The 23,405-nt window shown below is 40.4% G+C and overlaps 1 protein-coding gene across 11 annotated transcripts in view; it reads left to right on the plus strand.

Moving 5' to 3' along the window:
• The window catches only part of HSPG2 (heparan sulfate proteoglycan 2), a 2,126,006-nt gene that overhangs the window by 1,129,372 nt on the left and 973,229 nt on the right, over positions 1-23,405 (plus strand). For all 11 annotated transcript variants that reach the window (XM_044063227.1, XM_044063230.1, XM_044063231.1 and 8 more), the window contains 2 exons: positions 1,369-1,449; positions 7,276-7,506. In XM_044063227.1, coding sequence (XP_043919162.1) covers positions 1,369-1,449; positions 7,276-7,506 — 312 coding nt within the window. The remainder of the gene's footprint in view (positions 1-1,368; positions 1,450-7,275; positions 7,507-23,405) is intronic.

Raw genomic sequence — 23,405 nt, forward strand, 5'->3', positions numbered from 1 at the left:
AGTTTGCAGTCGCCTGCAAACTTTGTCAGCCAAAGTCCTCCCATGCTGGCCTGTACTTCTGAGAAGTAGATGCCAAACAATAGGGGCCAAGGACCAGCCCTGTGGGACACCACTTGTGACCGGCTTGGAGTCTGACACAGCGCCAGCAACTCTAACCCTGTGGGTTCTGTCCTTAAGCCAGTTTGCAACCCATCTTGTGACATATGGGTTTACATTTAAGCTGGTGTTTTTCTACAATACCCGAGTGGGGTATTGTGTCGAAGCCTTTGCAAGGTCAAGGTAGGCTGTATGGACTGCCTTTCCCTCATCAATGGCCTTGGTGACTGTTTCAAGAAGTCGACCAAGTTCAAAAGGCATGATCTTCCCTTGACAAAGCCAAACTGGGTCGGGTCCAATGTCTGCAAGTCCCCTATATCTTTGTTTATGAGCTCCATTATGATCCTCTCCATAGCTTTGCAGACTAGACTTGTTAAGCTTATGGGGCTGTAATTACCAGGGTCCGAGAGGCCGCCTTTGTGGAGTGGGACCACAGTTGCCGACGCCACTCCTTGGGCACGATCCTGTGGTAAGGCTGAGATTAAACAGCTGCCTTATGTGCGGGTTAATTCCTCATTTAGCTCGTGTAGCACACAGCCGGGGACACCATCCAGTCCCATTGATGCTGTGTTTTTAGCTTTAGAGAGAGCAGCTTTCACCTGCGCATTTGAGATGTCCGGGAGGCTACACTCGGCTGGGATAGTTATCTCTCCTTTAGTAGGGGTGAGGGGATGAAGTTTGCACTGAACCTGTCTGCCAGTATGTTGGCAATGTCTGTGGGTTCAGTGATTTTTGTATCATTTTGGACTAATTCTGAGCATATCTGGGAGTTTCCACCCAGGTTCCTAACATAGCTGAAAAAGGCCTTATGATTGTCCTTTGAATCCATGGCAATTTTTCTCTCAAAATTGGCCTTAGTTGATTTTATGAGTGCTCGTATTTTTTTACTAATAATGATCAGGGGTGACTTCCCTTTTATGGATTTTGTTCTATCATGTAATAGCTTTCTCCTCTTATTGTAAAGTTTGTTAATGGCTGGGGTCCACCAGACTGGACGTTTGCCCTTTGTGGAAAGAGTCTTGGTTTTATTTGGGATTGCCTGATCCATGCAGTCCTGGAGGTGTTCATAGAAGGCATTTGTAAGGGCTTCCGCAGCTTGGGTTGTGGTTTCCTCTGGCTCAGGGTGGTGTTAGACTGCTAGATCCTGCATTCTTTGTCACTTGACCAGATACACTGATCTGCATTTAAATGCCAAGTGCATACTGTTTCACATGATTTATTGTAGATCAGATTGTGTTATTTTTTTAATTGCTGTTTTTGTATTTTTTAAAGGGAAATGACATCACCTTGGTGGCCAATCATCGTGAGCTACGCCCAAGAGAAAGAAGAACTTTTGAGATCTTATTTAAGGAGGTAAATTTTGCTTTGTTTTAATATGACAAACATTCAACAGCAGCTGCCTGATTTGGTTAAAATTTTGTGGCGCTAATGATTTGTACTCATTTGAGCGATAGTCACACAGTTTTAGCATCTCTATATGACATATCCCATGGCCTTAAGGGTAAAATGCCAAAATAGTTTGATTTGAAATTTACTGTACTAAATAGCTTCTAAATCCTTGTATATGCTACTGATAATGGAGAATACTGGAGCTCATAGTATTTCTATGTGCCTATAAAACTGATATGGCAGTAGGGGATAGCTGCCATGTTATAATGATAGGTGATTAGTTCCCAGGCAACACTAAACACACACACAGCCATGATCTATTTTGGGTGAATGTTAATTTTTATGCTTTTTCCTCAGTAGTGCTTACAGGATCCTTAAACTCCATATGTTAACTTTTTAAGTAAAGCCAAAAATGAAATGTATTCTAAATGCTACAGCGCCAACTGAAGTTTAAGGACCCTATAAGTTACAGTAAGAAGAAGCATACATTAAGTTCTCTCATAAAAGACAGTTTTTTCTCTTGTTTTTTAAGTAAACAGTGTAAACCTTGGTCCTAGATGCTTGTCACTGTTGAAGTGAAACCCCGACCACATGTGCAAAAATGAGAAAAGGGGTTGTGGACGGATGAATGGATGGATGCTACAGTAGATATATAAAAGACATAGGGCGTAATCAGAATAAAATAATTTACCAATGTACTCTTTTTAATTAGTAAATTCCCATGATGAAATGCAATTAATCAGTTATACAATCAACTCTAAAATTGTCTAGTGAGTCTTCCAGAAAATGTATGTTATTCACATGTCTAAATTAACAAATATTAACTCCTCAAATGTTATTAAAATTTATGTTAAATAATGGATTAATTGCTTTTCATCATGTGACTTTACTATTTAAAAAGAGTATATTGGTGAAGTATTATATTCTGATGAAGTCCTATGTTTTCTAATGACAAAAGTGCTTAATAAATATTTTACAAAAACGTATTATTGATATTTACCTTTAGTATTAGATTTGCTAATCTGGTGGTAGATTTCAAAAAGAAATGGATGTGATGTTACTGTGTAAGCCACACAGAGATCAGTCACTTCCTAATATCCTATAAGAAACCATATATAATGACTCTTCCAGAAGCCTTTTTAAAAAGTTCAGGTTTTCTAACTCTGTGAGTTTTCTAATAAGGAATCATTGAAGCTTTCCAAGTTTTTCAGATGGCATGTTCAAAGACTACAATGCAGCACTATGTATGATAAAGGATAAAATCAGTGAGGTATAAAATGATGCAGTTATCTTCCTGAAATGATGGAGGTAGATATGCTGCAAAATATTTTATTCTAAGTTTGGCAGATATCCATTGCTCAGAGTTTAAATTTACTATCATTGTCTGTAGCTCTTTAATAATGGTGGCATTTTATGTGACCATTTATTTTTTAATCATCGTTTATGACCTTTTTGCCAAATACTATAAAGTTACATTTTTACTAGCATTAAAGGTCACATTATTACTGTTGCACCGGGTGTATACTTTTGTAGACCTTCTTGGGGAACTACCACATCTTTTTATTGATATAATTTTTCTTGCAAGTTTGCAGTCTTTAAGATATTTGCTTATTCATAGCCCATTTCCCACTTTTATGTCTAGAAGAGTAGTTCAAATTGAAGTGTCCTCTCTACAGAGCCTTGCAGGATGCCACTTGTGTCAACAGAAACATATACTTGTGTCCTGTTGCGTAGCTATTGTTTTACCCACTGAATTATGCATGATATTTAATATTTTTACTTTGTCAGTTATTCCCATATGTGAGCTAGTGTTGAGTACCTTAGAAAGATCAAGACAAGCAATATATACTGTCATCCCTTCTTATCCTGTTCTTACACCTTCAAAGAGTATCACAAGATTCAAAAAGTAAGATCTCCCCTTATTTATTGATTGATTGATTGATTGGCTTCCACCACCACTGATTATAATTCCTTATTCCTAATTTACTTGTTTGGATCTTCTTTACAGGAGTGACAACATTCTGCCACACCCCTTTTGACACTTGAGACCTCCCTGGTCCGTCTTTCTCCAGGGTGACCCCTTTGGCCCTAGTAAAGTTATTGCTAACAAACCCATACCGTTCCATATCTAACAACAGAAGGCCTAATGTGTGATTTTGTATAAGCAATATATATTCTTTTGTTCAAATAATTTTATTCAGAAAACTTTTTTTTAAAACAGTACATAGTAAATATAACAAATCAAATAAAAGTGAATTGAATGAACTATTTACAGAATATACAATGGCATCAGGTCAGACAAAGTCAAAAGGAATGCAACCATAGATACACAGACAAATAATAAAGGTTATTGTACAACCATTAACAAATTATAACTTGCATTCGTGCTTCCTCTTTTCTTATGAAGATAACATTGTGTCCATTTTGAGTGTCTCTATTAGGGAGAGAACTTTCTCCCAAGGATTGTTGGTCCATTTCTTCAGAAAGATCCTCATTTCCTTGACTTTAATTTCTAACAGTGTTACTTCTTTCAATAGAGTGAGAAAATCATCAATTGTTGGGATGATAGAGGAGTTCCATTTCCTAGTGATGCATTTTTTTGAGATAGCCATTATAGTCCAAAGAAGATAAAGTTCCTTCTTTTTCATTGTAGTGGTTTCAATTTTATTCAGAAGAATTAATGACTTTGACAAAATGAAAGAGTCAGTAAAAATGGCTTGCAGAAATTCACCAATATTCTCCCAAATTATTTTAATATGAATACAGTTATATATAATATGTGACCAATCAGCATTACATTTTAGATGACATCTCCAGCATATCGCCTCATTAGTATTTTTAAATCTAGCTATTTTATTAGGGGTGTAAAAGGCTCTATGCAAGAATTTCCATGCAAAGATTCTCCAACTTTGCATATTTGAAGTTAACTTATATAGTATGTTTATTTTTGATTCTTTGGATAACAACAATGAACAATCTTTATTGATAAAATTCCAAAATTTCTGGTTAGAATTTGTTTTGTAACTAATAATAATTTTATATAACTTTGAAGTTAAATTTGTCCAATTAAAGTCTTTGTATAATACTTCATGTAGATAAAATATAAATTTAGGTATGGAGTTAAATGAAGAATTTTCTATTGTTCTACACATATCTTGCACATATGGTACCAGACTATTAAGAACTAACCAGTCACTACTTGATAGATTGACTGTATTAATTATCTGATTGACATTCATAACTGTTAGATTTTCTATACATTGATACCAACATGAGAAATTATTTCCTTTCCATGAGTTAAGAGTATTTATGGAAATGTTATTAACAAAGTTTTTTGTAATATTAAAAGGAGTTAATAACTGAAACCATAATTTAATTTCAATATTATTGTTTATGAAGTTCCGGAAAGTGTTATAAATGTAATTTATATAATTTAGGTTAGTAGGCTTAGTGAAATTGTAACTTGATACAGATGATATTCCAGAGTACATTGTTCTGTCCAAGCAGTTGTATACTTTTTGATAATTTATTTTCTTCCTGAAAAATAGCAGTATGTGATGTTTTGCAAGTGGAAGAACTTTTTGGATCTATCCAATTTATAACTGTTTTAAGAACAGATGCTTTAATGTAAGATTCTAAATCAGGAAAGTTTATGCCCCCCATTTCCCAGGGTCTAATATGGTTTAGGAAAGCAATCCTATTTTTTTGGGATACCAAAGGAATCTTAAAAATATTCTATTTAATTATTTTAAAACTTTTTTACTAGGCATAATAGGTATTGCTAAAGCGATGTAGTTTACCTTTGGGGAAGTACCATCTTTATTAACTGCAATCTGTCTTCAAATGTTAGGAACAATTTATTCCATTTCACTATTAATGATTTAAGTGTACCCAGAATATTATTATGATTTGTAGATAGAGTTAATTCTAACGTTTCACATAAAACAATTCCTAAGTAATCTAGAGAAGAAACCTGTTTCCCAACAATTGGATTTATGTTAGAAATTGAATTATTTTTATTATTTAATAATGTGTTTCGATTTGGAAGCATTAATCTTTAAACCTGAGATGTGAAAAACATTTTTCAGCTAATAAATTTAGTTCTCATAGTGACTCTTCTGAATTTAATAAAATGAGTAAATCTCATCAGCAAAGAGCATAATTTTGGAATGAATTTGATTATTAATTTCAATACCTTTAATTTTAGGGTTAAGACAAATAGTGGAAGAAAAAAAGTTCAGTTGCTAATGCAAACAACAGTGGTGACATCTGGCTTCCTTGTTTGGTACCCTTAGTAATTTTAATCTCATCTGATGTGAAAGGGCCTAATTTTACCTAAGCTAGATTATCCTTATAAATGTTTTTATTAAATTAATGAATCTTGAGTGAAAATTATAAATTTGTAGTATTTTGAAAAGATAATCCCAATTTAGTGAGTCAAATGCCTTGTCAATGTCTAATGTTACTATTAAAGCTTCAGCTTTGTCTCTATTTAAGAGATCTATAATGGTTAAAATTTTTTGTATGTTGTCTTGAGTGTGTCTATTGTGAATAAACCCCATTTGATCCTCATTAATGACTTGAGTTAGAGATTTTTTAATCATGTTAACCAGAATAGACATAACAATTTTATAATCATTATTTAGAAGTGAAATAGGCCTGTATGAACTACACAAGTTGGAATTTTTATTTTCTTTTAAAATAGGTGTAATCAGTGTGTATCTCCATGAAGGTGGAATAATGCCTTGTAGATAAATTTCATTTAATCCCCTCCGAAGTACTGTTATGACTGATGATAGACGTAATTTATAAATTTCTATAATGATTCCGTCTATGCCTGGAGCTTTGTTATTTTTGCCTTCCTTAATTTTCTCTTTAATTTCTTTAAATGTTATTTGTTTCTGAATATGTTTTAACTCTCTGGTATTTTATTTAAATTTGTATAATCTAGTCCTATATCTATTTTGTTATGAGGAGAATCATTACTATTATAATGCTTTGTGAAATGGAATTTGAAGGCATCTAATATATCACCTATATCTGATAAATTTTTCTTGTTTTCCCCTTCATGAATTATATTTGTAATATTGTTTGTATTGGGTTGCCTTTTTAATCTCATTGCTAGGCTATGCATATATTTTGGTGAAACAGCGTATGAATTTAATTAATTTTTTTCCAATGCCAGATTGGTTTTATGCATTGTAATGTCATTGTATTTTTTATTCAATTCTCCAATTTCTTTTTTTTTTTTCATCCAGGTTCTCCACATCCTTGAGGTTAATTTCTATAATGCATTTTTGAATATTAACTAATTCAGACTCCCATTCTTTTACTTTATTGTTACACCAGGAAATTATTTTACCGTAAAGATATGCTTTTAGTGAATCCCATAATGTAACTGCATTTACGTCACCAGTATTATTCATATCTAAATAATATTTTATTTCCTGTAAGCAATATTTTGACTCTGTCCATGATTTCACATAGAATACATGCTAGACTGATAGGTTTAAAATTCTAAAAATTGGCTTAGTGAACTGCTTTTTGCCATAGGTCAGAGAAGTATCTACATGCTAACATCAAATTTTATTTTAATTTGTAGTCTGGGTTATTTAAGAAATTAAGAAAAATAATGATTGCTGTATTTTGATGACTGATGTATGTTTTTGTCCTTTCTTACAGGCAACCATTCTCTGTGTCAAAGTATATTAATGTAGTCTGAATTACCATTAATAACAAGTAAAATGAACTGAACTACATCAGTATGATACTGAAATGTATTTATTACAGCAATACTGGAAGCGACCAGATGGCCATCCTGCAACACGTGAGCACCTGATGATGGCATTGGCTGACCTAGAGGAGATTTTGATTCGAGCCTCCTACTCCACGGACATGACTTCTTCTTCCATATCAGATGTCAGCATGGAAACCGCTATACCCAACTTCACAAATTTTCCTCTGGCTTTGGCCGTTGAGCAGTGTCGCTGCCCTCCTGGCTACCGTGGGCTGTCATGTCAGGTAAGAATTCAGATGAGTAAATTCTTACTTTTTTGTGGCTTAAAAAAAAAAAGAACTAATCAGATTGTGCAGACTGGTAACACAGAGGTTAAGGCATAGGATTACCAACTGGTAGACCTATTTATTTATTTATTTTACATTTGTTTACCGAGATAGTCTGACTGGATACATGTCCATTTTCAGCAGAGGCCCGGGGAGAAAAGATCCAAATAGACAAACTTACATAGATTACATAAAAAGTTAGATAACATTAGAAAATATAAAAAACAAAGTGATTATGTACAGTGGTTTAGTAGTGTTCCCTAGTAGGGACTCACAATTCTCATGGACAGACACAATTAAAAGCAAAAGACATCAGATTAGATGCAGAGCTTGGTGACATAGTTACATGTTTGATATTTACAGATTATGTTTTCAGTTTATAATTTAATAAGGGTTGGTACATGGGTAAAGCCAGTTCACTTTGAGATATTGTTTGAGGTGTTTTTTGAAGAGACTTTTGGAGGATTGAAGGGTGATATAGTTTGGCAATGAATTCCAGGCTTTGTCAACAATGTTGGCAAACAGGGATTCACCAGCTGAGTTATTAGCTTTGTGGGATTGTACTAGTAGTTTGTTGGCTGACCGTAGGGATCTTAGGTTGCTATATGGCTTAATAATATTTATGAGTGAGGGGGTATCGTCAGGGTGGTACAGAATTTTGTGTGCAATTAAGAGTTGATTGAATTGAATTAAGCTGGGCAGTTCTAGCCACTCCAGTTGTTTCAGGTTCTGGCAGTGGTGGGTTTTATAGGTGGAGCCAGTGGTGAATCTGGCAATATGGTTATAGCTATGGGACAGCTTGCCTAGTTCAGATTTGTTGAGGTTTAAGAGTACAGATGAAGCATATAAAAGTGTGGAGAGTAGTGTGACCGGGCGATTGTAGTCCTAGCTAGTGGGGTTAAAAATGTCTTGTTCCTATACAGTGAACCAAGCTTCTTATTGATGGTCTCTATGGTTTTGTTGACCTGTAGGTTAAATTTGAGATTATTGTCTATGATAACCCCTAGAGTATGGTGTATTGATCAGGGGAGATAGTGGTACCATTGTTGGACATAACAGAGAATGAAAGTGTGGTAGATCTACTAGTGGGGGTGGAGAGTAAAAGTTTAGTTTTATTGGGGTTCAGCAGTAGGCGTTGGTTGGTGAGCCAGTTCTCAATGGTGTTAAATGTATTTTGGGTTAGGATTTGCAGTTTGGATGGGGAGGTGGCTGAGCAGATCAGAGTGGAATCATCTGCATATTGAATACAGGTAGCTTTAGGGATAGCAGTGTGAAGGTTGTTGATAAAAATAGAAAAGAGTAGTGGGCCTAGTATGGAGCCTTAAGGGACACCAAGTGTGAGAGGTAGCTGGCTGGAGAGTTTGCCCTGCCATAGTACCGCCTGTTTTCTACCAGTCAGGTATGACTGGAACCACTGGATTACATGCATATTGAGGGAAATAGATTTTAGAGAAAGAATGAGTAGTTTATGGGTGACCATGTCGAAGGCTTTAGATAGATCAAGAAAGAGGGCGGAGGATAGCCTATTGTCATTCCTGTTTTGGTTTATGGCATTAGTGAAGGAAAGGAGGGCTGAGGTGGTGCTGTGGTTTGGCCTTAAACCATGCTGGGAGTTGGATAGTAAATTATTCTGTGTAAGGTATTGCATTAGTTGCTTGTGTACACATTTCTCCATTATTTTGGCTTGTGGGGAAAGAATGGCAATGGGTCTATAGTTGGATATGTCTGTAGAACTATCACCTTTATGGAGTGGGAAGACGTGGATATTTTCTAAGAGAGAGGATAGCGCTTTCGGATAAGGTTCTGTTGATGAGGATAGATATGGGATATGCAGTGGCATCTGCAGCTATTTGTAGGTTCTCTGCAGGGAGGAGGTCAGCAGTGAGGGTGGTAGGTTTTAGTTTTTTTATGAGTGTTTTGATAAAACTAGTGGATATTGGTTGGAAGCTAAATTGGGGGTGATTAGTGGGTAGTTTGGGTGTGTGGTTTAAGTTGGTGGGGGTTAGTTGACCTGCCTTTGAAAACTGGTTGGGGCTCAACTGGGCAACAGCACTGTCTGCATGAAAGAAAGGTCTGGCAATCTACTTCCGTAATATGCCATGAGAGTCCTATGTGGCTTACCCATAGAGTGCCATAAGTCGATTTCAACTCAAGGACTTCTAACTTCCTTAATCACCTTATACTGTTACTTACAATTATTTTAAATTATATGGATCATAGTTAAGCAGTTATTACATTTCCCTTGCTGATATGATTATCAGATGTTCATTTAAGCATTTGAAAGACAAACTTACTGGAGTTTCCTCTAACATTTCATGCATAACCCCTTGCTTTATGTATTCATTTTTCTTTATGTAGGTTTCTGTGTTGGTGCTTGGCAGCTCGAAGAAATGGACTGAACTTCTTTCTACAGTGAAGCAGAGATTGCTGATTGTTTTCTGTAGCTAGCTGACTTAACTGGCTGGTGCTATATGGCATTCTGTAGTCTGTATTAACCTTCCATGATGTCAAGGTGACATTCTTGATTGTCTCTAAATCGAAAATAATAAACTAACCTTTGTAATATAGAATAATAACACTGCACCATAAAGGATAAATGTGTAACTACCCCAAATGAAAATAGCACAAATCACATTATAAATGAATAAGAGAGCAGTCCACAAAACATGAAAGAAAAAACCAAGAGTTAGCACATGGATATATTTTACGTTTTATGCTAACTCTTGTTTTTTTCTTTCATGTTTTGTGGACTGCTCTCTTATTCATTTATAATGTAACCTTTATAATATGTCCCAAGGTAAATTAAATGCTTGATCCTTTTTGTAACTGTATCCTTTTCTCTCACTTTTGAAGGCCCTACCCAGGAGAATATAAAAAGTGTGCCCACATTACCATCATTCCCCCTTCCATATCAAGCTCATGCAGGTTCATAGGATGATACTAGGCTATTGGCCTGGAAGCCCTTATAAGCCTAGCCAAGAATTTCACTCATGTTCCCACAAAGTCAGCATCTATTTTCCCTGTCCAGCAGAGACACAGATGGGATCCCAGGGGTATATTTTCTGTTTCCCATCCAGTCGTCCAGGTTCCTCTTAAAGAAGGATAGTGAGGTACTCTGCTTGACATGTTGAGTAAGTCTATCCCACAGATGGGGGAGTCACTGGGACACTGGGACACAACTCTTATCACGCCAACAAGTGCTATTAATGTCACAGACCAGGTTGAGACCTTGCGTGCGAGTAGTGTGAGTGGAGTTTGACTTACGAATATGCCGCAACTCCATCAAGACTGAGTCTGAGATGGCCTTGTAAGCCAGACATAGGTCACCTCTGACCAGTCTGTACGAGACTGAGTAGAGGGGATGGGCTTTTAGCCTATCTGTATAGGATAGGTGTTTGAGACCTTGGATTTTCCTGGTCAGGAGCCTCTGTGGTCTCTCCAACTGCTGCATGTGCTTGGCAAGGTACCTGCCGAAGAGGGCATTGTACTCGATAATGGGTCGGATAAGGGAGGAGTACAGGGGTGTTATAACCTCCTTGTTCTTGGATTAAATACCCTTACTTATGAGGTGGGCCATGTAGAAAGCTTTCTGTACAATGGAGGCAACATGGTGGTCAAAAGTCAGGTTGCTATCAACCTGGGTTCCCAAGTCCCTCATGACTGTTTGCTTGCTTAGTACATTGTTATTAATGTGATAATTAGTGGAGACACCATTTTCACCAAAGGGGATAATGATGCATTTCTTGGCATTCAGTTTGAGGCCATGCTTCTGGCACCAGTCATTAATTTGGTGAAGGCTCTCTTGGAGGATGTTCACATTACTAGGACAATTTATGACAGTGCCCAGCTTGCAGTCATGTTTGGTTAAGGCCCTCTTGGAGGGTGTTCACATTACTAGGACAATTTATGGTAGCGCTCAGCTGGCAGTCATCTGCAAACCTGGTCAGCCACAGACCACTGGTTTTGGCTTTCACCTCAGAAAAGTATATACCAAACAGTAGAGGCCCCAAGACTGATCCTTTGTGTGCGCCGCTTGTTACGGGTCTACTACTAGAGGTGGCTTTCCTATTTTGACTGAGTGGGTTCTGTCAGTGAGACAGTTAGCTACCCATCTGGTAACAAATGGGTTAATGCCTAGCTGGGAGAGTTTATCTATTATGCCTGAGTGGGGAATAGTGTCGATGGCTTTGGCTAGGTCAAGGTAGGCGGTGTGCACTGTCTTGCCCTCATCCATGGCTTTAGTGACTACTTTTGAAGAAGGCGACCCAAGTTTAACAGGCATGATCTCCCTTTGACAAAACCAAACTGTGTGGGATCAAGTGTTTGGAGGTTGCCAATGTCTTTGTTTATAAGGTCCATGATAATGCGTTCCATGGCCTTGCAGATCAGGCTAGTTAGGCTAATGGGCCTATAACTGCCTGGGTCAGTGGACGCTTCACCTTTGTGCAGAAGGATGACAACACCATTTAACAATCACTGTGTAGTGTTACTTCATTGGGCGACGCAGTGGTGCAGCGGTTAATGTTGTCGCCTCACAGCAAGAGGTTCTCCGGTTCGATTCTCGGCTGGGGTGCCTTCTGTGTGGAGTTTGCATGTTCTCCCTGTGTTTGCGTGGGTTTCCTAAGGGTACTCCGGTTTCCTCCCACATTCTAAAGACATGCATCTGGAGCATTTCTCCCTGGGCCTCCGCTGAAAACATGCTCTGTGGAACCTAGTCGGACTTTCCCGGTCAACAAATGTTAAATAAAATAAATAAATAAAAATAAATTACTACATTTAGACCATTAAAAATACTTGAAATATCAAGGTGCACACTGACTGGCATTTAGTACCAGTGTTACATTATGGCAAGCACCTGCACCACAGCAAGGTAGCCACTCACAATGGTATACACACACACACACACACACACACACACACACACACACACACACACACACACACACACACTGACTGGGACTGTGCAGTGGTGCAGCGGTTAACGTTGTCGCCCCACAACAAGAGTTTCTCCCGTTCGATGATCAGCTGGGGTGACTTCTTTGCAGAGACTGCATGTCCTCCCTGTGTTCACATGGGTTTCCTCCCACATTCCAAAGACATGCTTCTGCAGCATTTCTCCCCAGGCCTCTGCTGAAAATATGGCAAGCCTCTGTACATCAATGTAGCCTATCCCATAGACGTACACAAAGACAACCACACAGACTCCCTCACACAGGACAGAGACACAAGACAGAAAGCTACACAGACTCACACACAGGACATAAACACCCACACATGAAGAAGGCAGCACTACAGTAAGACTGAACATTAAGAATTTAAAATACTGGGCTTATGAACTAATAATGATGCTAGAATAAGATTTTGCAGTAGCATGCATTGTGACACCCCACATTTTTGATGAACAGACCAAAACTAACAAACATCTGGACATTGTGCAACATTTTTACAGCCCCTACCAACCTCCTGACCTCTTAGCATAATTCCAAAGCTGAAAATAACTGCAGAACAAAGCTGTAACATCAAGGATAGTTACAAACATTGCTATGATAAACTTAGAAAGATATTAGAGTAACAGGAATTGCATTAGCATTCATTAAAATAATCAGTACATTCTGCAGTACTCCAGAACTCTCATAGTCCCCCCAAAAGTCTCAGCACATTCTAGAGGAGGTAAAAACAAAATTAAAAAAAAAAAAAAAAAACAAGACAAGGACATAACATTAGGGATTTAAAACACTGTGCTTATGAACTAGTACAGATGGTAGAATAACATATTTTCCAGTAGCATGCATTGTGTGAATCCACATTTTTGATGAAGAACAGACCAAAACTACAGGTCAAACATCTAAACATTGTGCAACATTCTCACAGCCCCTACCAATCTCATAACCTCTCAGCTTAACAATTCCAGACAAAGCCAAAAAAAAAAAAAACAAATTGCAGAACAAAGGCGTAACATCAGGGATAGTTTGAAAATTTGCTAATTTGCTATGATCAACTTCGATAGCAGAACAGGGTTTGCATTGCCTTGTATTAAGACATCAGTACGTTCTGCAGAATTCTCACAGCCCCTACCCCCCAGTGTCTCAGCACAGTAAATCTGGATGAAGTGAAAGTAAAATAAAAACACAAAGGCATAACATTAAAAATAATGTGCTTATGAGCCAACAAAGATGCCAGAGTAACAGATTTTGCAGTAGAATGCATTGCGTAACCCCACGTTTTAATGAAAAGAGACAAATACCAGGCAAACATCTGAATATTGGGCAACATTCTCACAGCCCATAACCCCCCTACCAAACTTTCAGCACAATAACTCCAGACAAAGCAATGATCATAGAACAAAGATGTACCATCAGGGATAATTGTAAACATTGCTGGTATACACAGTACTGTTATAATAGGGTTTGCATTAGTATATATTAAAACAGCTGTACATTCTGCAACATTCTCGCAGCCGCTAAGTCCCCTTCCAACATCTCAGCACAATAATTCTGGACAGAGCAAAAAATTATCATAGAACAAAGGTGTAGTATCTGGCATAGTTGTAAACACACAAAACATACTAGCAGAACAGGGTTTGCATTGGTATACATTAAAACATCTGTACATTCTGCAGCATTCTTACAGCCACTATCCCCACTACCAATATTTCAGCACAATTTTACATAAAACTAAAATGCATTAATGAATATTCTTATACAAAACTAGCTAAAAAAAACTACATCAAATTTGGACATTAATTACAGATAAGTCTTCCTTCCTCAATCTTTTAGTAGAAGAATTCTGGACAAAGGTAAAATGAAACTGTTACAACCACAGCCCCCCCAAATCATCTTAGCATAAGAACTCTGCAGAAAGAAAAATTATACAGTCCTACAGTCCTCTCCCTAGGTTTCCTCGCCTCCCTCAGCAAAAAATAAAGTTAAAAAACACCCTGCAACGTGCTTTTCTGCAGTTGATAGAAGGCTGCTACTAATCCTCTGCTTGCTTCTCCTACACAAAGACCAGACCAATTCAGCCCTTTCAAATTGCCCTCAAAAGGACAGTTTTTCAGATCTTTTAAAAATTGCCCTTACAAGGGCAGTTAAAATACAGCTGCTTTGCTGGCCTTACAGTCATTCCAGGAAAACTTACATCCTCCATCTGTCCTCGCGCCATATCTCTCAACCTCTTAGCGTGACAAATCTGGACAAAGCCAAAAATAATGGAGGTACAAAGGCTTAAAAATAGGGACACTTTTTAAATATTGCTCATATAAACTTACAAACTAGCTTTCAGGCTTTGCTTTAGCATACATTTTCTGAAGGGTGTAAAGTAGGGTTACCACCTGCCCCTGTTTTGGCAGTTGTGTACTTTGAAAAAAACTAAAAAAATGGCAAATGTCCTGAGATTTTAGGAGAAAATATATTTCTCAAGTTTTCTTTAATAGTTGTATAAAAGTTATTTTTTTATCTGAAATGCCTAAGTGTTATACAAAATAGCATAAGCAACTCAAATGCTACAAGAATAAGTTTCTGTTTTGGCAAAACAATTAACTTTTGTATTTTGCACTTGCTGTGTGTGTGCTTTGTCCTGCACGATCTCTCCTTTTTTTCAAAAACTATCTCACTTTATGCATTTGAAAAGGTGTCATCCCTAATATAAAGTCTGAAGGTGTCATCCGTAATATAACATCTGAAACTTAAATGTCTGCCATTATTTAGTGACTTCAATATGTAAACCATAAATTTTATGAAGAACAAACCAAAAATATGAAGCAAAAATTTGGACATTCTTAAAAAATCTGGGCAGTTCAGAGGTGTGCCTAATGCCAAAAATCCACAGAACTGACCCAACAGACCACAGATTACAACAAAGCCAATCAGGAAACTAGAACTTGCTTCCTTGACTGCTGCAGCCAGTCAGGTCCGTTGCTTCAATGAAGCGGACCTGATTGAGTGCAGCTTACAAGTGAAGCAAGGGACCTGATTGGCTGCAGCAGTTAAGGAAGCAAGTTGTTTAAAAAAAATGGAATTGTGTGACGATGCTATAGAGCTGAATGAATGAGGCACCAAGCAAGGAGCGGAAAAAATGGAGAAACCCGTGGCTACTTCATGTGGGGGCCCCTCGTATGCAGGGAGATAATCGGGGGCTCCCCGCAGCTGCGGGTTTGCCGACTGCTAGTGGACTGATCAAAGTTTTTTCTTGCCATTGGAGCCCAAAGCAGAGTTCCAGTCAGTGCATCAGTCAGTCTACACCAGAGAAAAGACTTCAGAAAGCTATGTCCCCTATTGGGGAATCCTTTCTACACTTTTTGAATAATGACAGAGAAAAACAATAATTGTCTTCTTTGTGGTAAACAGATTCCACACTGAGACTTCCATCCCTTCTGAGTAACTTGCTTGAGCCCAGATCACAATATTCCCAACTGTTGTTTCTGTGCCTGATTTAATACTAGAACCATTAGACATAGGGCTGAGATTTTAGCTAGGCACATCAGTGAACTGTCAGGTCTTCTGCATGTTATGGCATCTGCCAGTCAAGCTGAAGCTGAATTTCCTAAGTGTAAAAGCTAGAAGGAAAAACACCTCAGGCTTAGGGCCTCGGATAACATTCGCTCGCTGACAGCTAGTCTTCCCAGGCTTATTACTACTGAAGAAGATAAGGCACTTTTGCAGCCCCCTTCTGCAGTGGAGGTGGTTGGCACAGGCCTCTATCAAGACCCATTCAGAGTCCGATATGTCTTCAGGTCCATCGACTTCTGCTCAAGCCTTAAGAGTCAGTTTGTTGGTTGATTTGGGACTGCTTTGCAGGTCTTGGCTTCCAATGACCACAGTACCACCAAAGATGCTTTTGCATGGTGCCAGGCCATGGCAGCAACCAGTCTACCGTGGGAGATTGGCATCCATGCTTTGGATGTTGCCAGGCCTAAACCAAGAGCTACTCCTAAGAAAGTGGATTCCTCTCAGCCCCAGCCTAGGCCTACTGGCTCCCACTCAAAGGCTTATCAGCAGGACCTTGTAAGATTGGTGGAGGAAGGGTGGAGGACCTTATTTCCCTTGTTAGAGGCAGGCGATCCCCAATTGAATCTTCCCCAAGAAAAAGAAAGCGAGATCCCCTTCTAGAAATCCTTTCTGACCTTTTTGAGTCAGATGAGGATTCTGACCAGGAGGATTCTGTTTTTGGAGAGGGCCCTTCCGTGGCATCCTTTGAAGACTCCTACTGTCCTGCCTCTATAAAACCTGACAGATTTTATAGGGTTTTGGATTTTCATAAGCATCTCTTCTAGAATCCTACAGCTGACCCAGAGGTCATGACCCCTGGCCCCAAAGGAGCCACAGCTAGCTCCTCCAGAAATCCCTTACCCACAGATAAAGAAGGTAGGGCCCTGGATAGATTTGGCAAAAAAAGTTTACACTTCGGTCACCTTATCTATGAGGGCATTAAATTGCCAGTTCCAAATGATAAAATGCCAGAAGACTTTACTTAATTAGATGAGACAGAAGCTTATGACTTAAGAGAACAAGGGGCTGTCTAAGGAGTTACTGGACCTATGCAATTTCAGCTCCCAGGTAGCAAAACATTCCCTTCACTGTGGGTATGCTGCTATGGAAGTTGCTAGCATGGCTGCAGCTACAGGCACTGACATTAGATGACACGCATGTCTGAGGAAGTAATTCCTCCCAGAGCATATCAGATCTAACCTCTTTTATGGTCTCTTGGGCAAGAACTTCCTTTTTGGCCCCAAAGCAGAGGCTGTGCTCAAAAAATGGAAGACAATGCCAAGTCTATGCAGACTGTTAAAGATTTGCTGCATGTACAACCCCCACGTTTCAGTCAAAACTGCCCTTCTAAGCATTGGTCCTTTCCCTCCCAATCTTAGGCTAGGCAAAGAAAGCCATGTAAGGAAAGGTGACAGAGACAGCACCAGAGACCCAGGCATTGACATTCAGAAAGTTCTAGGCCAGGGAGTTCAATACCACAGGCCTCTGGCAGGGAACAACCATGACTCATCCATGGTAGTCTCCCCCCTTCCCCTGCCTGTCCCAGACTGGGAGGAAGGCTAGCCTTATTCCAAGGGAATTGGTCCCTCATTACTTCAGACCAAGGGGCTACAAACTCAAATTCAAGCAGCCTTTGAAACCATCATCCTTCCAAGGCATTCTCCCAAACTAAAGGACATTGGCTGTGTCCCAAATCTGTGTGCCCAGGGCTCAATGGAAACATTCCTATAACACCAAAAAGGAAGGGGTTTCTACACCAGGCTCTTCCTAGTTCCCAGGAAGGAAATAATATGGTAACCTATACTGGACCTGTCTGCCCTCAACCATTTCCTACAGGTTCCAAAATTCAAGATGTCGACCCTTCAAAAACTTTTGTAATGATCTCTCCAAAGGTCTTCAGAAGCATACCTACATGTTCCCATAAAGGAAACAAACAGAGCCATCTTACACTTAAGAGCAGGTACCAGGCACTATCAGTTTTGTTTCCTGCCCTTTGGCTTGTCTATTGATCTCAGAGTTTCACAAAGTGCTTTGCCCCCATAATTGCCTTCTGCAGAACAATGGGGGTGCAAATTACCCCTATCTTGACGATTGCTTTATCCAGGCTATAGCTCAGACTTAATGTTCACCCAGAACCTCTTATTCTCCGTGGGGTTCACCACAAATCATCAGAAATCCAATACAGACCCGTCAACCAGGATTGTGTTCTTGGGGGGGCCCTATGGGATTTGACACTTCAAAAGGCTTTCTTACCTCCACACAAGGGCTCCTTCCTAACTCTGTACTTTCAAAAACTCATGGTCAGAGATATCCTCACAGCCACAAAGTACCTCAGGGCATTGGGTTACATGGCCTTCTGCACCCTCATGATCCCCCTGGCGAGGGTACGCATGAGGAAACTCCAATTGTACCTCACAAATGTGTGGTGCCAGCATCCACAGCCCCTCTCAGCCAAGATCTATCTGATTCCTTGCCTCAAGGAGGAATTGAAATGGTGGGCCCAGGCTTCCTCCCTCAACCCAGGTCTCCCCTTCAGACTCACCCCCCAGGAGCAAACACTGACTACAGATGCCTCAGAGGTAGCCTGGAGAGCACACTTTAACCACTTCCAGACTCAAGGGAAGTGGGACCACAAGCTCAGAGACAGTCCAAAAAGGCGTACTAGCTTTCAGAGAGAAATGGAAACCAGGGGGTGCTAGTAGCGAAAACAGACAATACCACAGTCATGTGGTACATAAGTAGGGGGAGAACTCACTCCTACTCTCTCTGCTCGCTAGCAGTAGATGTTTGGGAAACAGCACACTCCCTGGGGTTAAACCTTTTGGCACAGTACCTGCCAGGTGTGCACAACCAACTAGCAGACTACCTCAGCAGAAGTCTGTCAGACCCGCCACAAGTAGCAACTGCACTGGGAAACATTTATCTGTATAGCCAAAAAATGTGGAGTTCCTCAAATAGACCTTTTCACCACTAGGGAAAATAATTGAAAAAGTTTTGCTCCAGGGACAAAATGAAGTCAGCCTGAAAGACAAATACATTCTCCTTCCCATGGATAGGCCTCTTCATCTATGCCTTCCCTCCAATTCCTCTGCTCCCCAGGGTGCTCCTAAAGATAAGGGAAGGGGGACCAAGAGTAACACTAATAGCCCCAGACTGGCCCAGGCAGCACTAGTGCCCTCTTCTACAGTGTTTAACCAGCTCAAAACCATGACAGCTGCCACAGAGATTGGACCTTCTGATGCAGGATAAGGGAAATATTGTGCACCCCAACCTGCAGACCTATGCAGAACATGCAGACGGGTCACTCCAGAACAAGTACAAATATGACTCTGTCATTGATCATGTTGGTGTGAATGACCTGAGACGTACCTCCCTGGACTACATGAGAAGCGACATGGAAGAGCTCTCTGATCATGTAGCCCAGGCAGGTATGACCCTGACCCTGAGTAGCATCCTGCCCTCACCAAGAATGATACCTCAGTATATAGAAAAAATGATTAATTTCAACAACTGGCTAAGCTTCTGGTGTCATTCAAAGGGGATCCAGTGTCTGTCAGCCTGGGACGACATGCTTGACAAACTGCGTTGCTTCGCAAGAGACGGCTTGCACCTGTCACCCCTAGGCTTTCGAATACTGGCCAAGGCTCTTGCTGCCCCATAGTGCCTTTTTTAGGCAAGGCTCAAAAATTAAACCCATCTCCATAAACAGCACAAATAAAAAAATGAGGGCTATGCTACTCAATGCCAGGAGTTTAAATCTCAAAATGCATGCGCCTGAAGCACTCCTCAGTATGGAGATCGTCGACATCTGTGCAGTAACTGAAACCTGGTTCAAGGCTCCAGAGAGCACTCCAGCACTTCCGGGCTACAACTCATACCACACATTTTGGCCACAGAACATGGACTGAAACACAAAAGGAGGGGGTGTATCCATATTCATCAAGGATACCTACACTTCCAGGCTAGTGGCGCAGCATGATACCTCTGAGATCATCCATGTGCAACTAACATCGAGCAAATCTGCAATGCAAATTGTGGCCTGCTACAGATCACCCTCCATGACCCAGGACCACCACTCTGCCTTTCTGGAGACACTGGAAAACATGAAGGTCCTACCGAACATCCTGATATTGGGCAATTTCAATTACTCTACCATTAACTGGGAAAACTACTTGAGTATAAACTCCCAGGCTCACTGCTTCCTGGAATTTATCAACTCAAATGCCCTGGATCAGCTGGTAAACTCCCCTACCAGAGGTGAAAACATATTGGACCTGGGCATCACCAACATGGACGACAGGTGTTCCACACCGGAGGTCAACCCATCACTGGTTAGATCAGACCATAAACTAATCACTCTGGATGTCAACGCCCCACCACCACCCCCAACCAAGGAAACCACAGTGAAAAACTTTTCTAAAGCAAACTTCACCTTACTTAAGACAGAGGTGGTAAGTTTCACAGCCCCCACACTAAAGGATAACACTGTCCAAGATGCAGAATCCTTCACAAATGCACTCTATGAGCACCTACAAGGATGTATGGATCGTGCCATCCCTAGTAAAAAGACTCACTCCCCTGAGAGAAGGAAACCAGTCTGGTGGACCCCTGCCATAAACAGGTTATACAATAAAAGGAGGAAACTAGTTCAGAAAAAAAGCAAATCCCAAGAAGGGAAGATATCCCTGATCAGTATCAGTAATAAACTAAGGTCCCTCTTAAAATCATCCAAGGCTAACTTCGAAAGGAAAATAGCCAAGGATTTGAAAGATAACCACAAAGCCTTCTTTAGCTATGTCAAGAATCTAAGTGGCAACTTGCAGATATGCTCTGAGCTAGTGCAAAATAGCACAAAATATACTGAACATACTAATATTGCCAACATCCTGGCAGATAGATACAGTGCAAACTTCACCCCCCTCTCACCTCTAAAAGAGCCTACAACAATAACGGAAAAGTGTAGTGTCCCGGAAATCACAGACGCACAGGTGAAAACAGCCCTTTCAAAAGATAAAAACACAGCATCAATGGGGCCAGATGGTGTCCCAGGATGCATCTTGCACGAACTACAGAATGAACTAACCCCTCACCTAAACACACTGTTCAACCTCAGCCTCTCCACAGGCTACGTGCCCATAGAATGGTGCACAGCAACAGTTATTCCGCTCCACAAAGGAGGGGCCACGACTGACCCTGGTAACTATCATCCCATAAGTCTGACTAGCCTGGTCTGCAAGGCTATGGAGCGCATCATCATGGAACTCATTAACAAAGACATTGGGAGCCTCCAAACACTTGACCCAACCCAGTTCGGCTTTGTTAAGGGCAGATCATGCCTACTAAACCTGGTTGACTTCTTTGAGACAGTCACCAAGGCCATAGACGAGGGAAAGGTGGTTCACACAGCCTACCTTGACCTCGCCAAGGTGTTCAACACCATTCCTCACTCAGGTATTATAAAAAAACTCACCAGCTTGAACATAAACCCCTACGTCACAAGATGGGTTGCCAACTGGCTTACAGACAGAACTCACGCAGTAAGAATAGCAGGCTCCAGGTCCGACTGTAAACCAGTCACAAGTGGTGTCCCGCAAGGCTCGGTCCTGGGACCCCTACTGTTTGGCATATACTTCTCAGAAGTACAGGCAAACACAGGAGGACTATGGCTAACCAAGTTCGCCAATGACTGCAAACTGGGAACCATAACTGACTCTCCGGCTGACACGGACATCCTCCAAAAAGGCCTTAATGAAATGGACACCTGGTGTCAAAGTCATGGCCTCAAGCTAAATGCCAAAAAATGCATAGTCTTCCCATTTGGGAAAAACAAAACACCCATGAATTACCACATAGGTGGCAACCCCCTTAATACAGAAGAGGTAATAAGAGATCTGGGGACCCAGGTACATAGTAATCTCTCCTTTGACAATCGTATTGTCAGAGTAGTTAGGAAATCCTTCTATGTGGCCCATCTAATTACTAAAGGGTTCGCATCTAGCAATAAAAAGGTTGTAGTGCCCCTTTACTCGTCACTCATCAGACCCATCATAGAGTACAATGCCCCATTTGGGATGTACCTCACAAGACACTTCGAACAGCTGGAAAGACCACAAAAGTACCTCACCAAAAGGATTACTGGCCTCAAGCATATGTCCTATGCAGACTGACTGAAAAAACTCCGGCTGTACTCAGTGGCATATCGCTTACTCAGAGGTGATCTCTGCCTGACTTACAAAGCCATGTCCAACTTGGAATTGATGGACATGCTCCACCTAAAGAAATCCAAGTCACTGCGAGCCATGCGCTGTAGTGAGCTCAACCTCGCCACAACAATAAATAGAACATGCTGGAGGGATAGATTCCTGTCACAGAAACTCCCCATGCTTTGGAACAAAATTCCTAACTACATTAGGCAGAGCCCCTCACTAGCACTCTTCAAGAGAAACCTTGACGAGTGGATGGGTAACAGAAAATACACCCCTGGGATCACTTCATAGGCTGTGCTTGACAGAGGCTCAGTTAATTAATCAATGGGGCAACGAAAGCCAACACACTCTGGCTAGGCTTATAAATGCCCCTGGGCAGATAGCCTAGTACCTACCTATGAACCTATGACCCTCAAATTAACAGCATGGACGATACCATAACATCTTGGCGAGATCCTAACCTAGACATACAGGTTCATTATATTCTAAAAGAGGCCAAAAGGCCTAGCACTAGGAAATCCTACTTGGCTAAATGTAAAGGATTCTCTCTTTGGTGTGGGCAGTATGCTCATAATCTTCATCTAGCCAAGATCCCAGTCATCCAGGCATGTCTGGCCAGTCCCTTTTACAAAGACCTTTCCTACTTCTCCATACAAATTCATGCCTCAGTTATTTCAGCCCACATTCCTGCCCAACCTTCTGTCTTCTCTCTCCCCCTTATGAACGTTTTTTAGGGGGTTGATCCAGATTAGGCCACCCAAAAGGCCTCCTTTCCCACCTTGAGACTTAAATTTTGTTCTGGAGAACCTTATTCTTCCACCATTCAAGCAAGCTGTCTCCACTGAATTCTTGACATGGAAGACTACCTTTTTGTTAGCCATCACTTCTGCTGGAAGGGTTTCTGAACTGCAGGTATTCGTGGCAGTTGAACTTTTCCTCATCTTCCACCCAGACATAATCTGTCTCTGGACTAACCACTCCTTTATGCACAAGGTGGTGACAGACACCTCCTTAAATCAAGCCATACATCTGCCTACCTTCTTCCCCAAACCACAAAACCAAGGAAAAAGAATTCTTCATTCTTTGGGTGTTCATAGGTAGTGCGTTACTATCTTGACAGAACAAGCAGTTTGAGAAAATATGAAAAGCTGGTTGTGGCCTTTCC

Source organism: Protopterus annectens, chromosome 2.part1 (assembly GCF_019279795.1).
Source record: "Protopterus annectens isolate FY-2018-M chromosome 2.part1, PAN1.0, whole genome shotgun sequence".
Taxonomy (NCBI): domain Eukaryota; kingdom Metazoa; phylum Chordata; order Ceratodontiformes; family Protopteridae; genus Protopterus; species Protopterus annectens.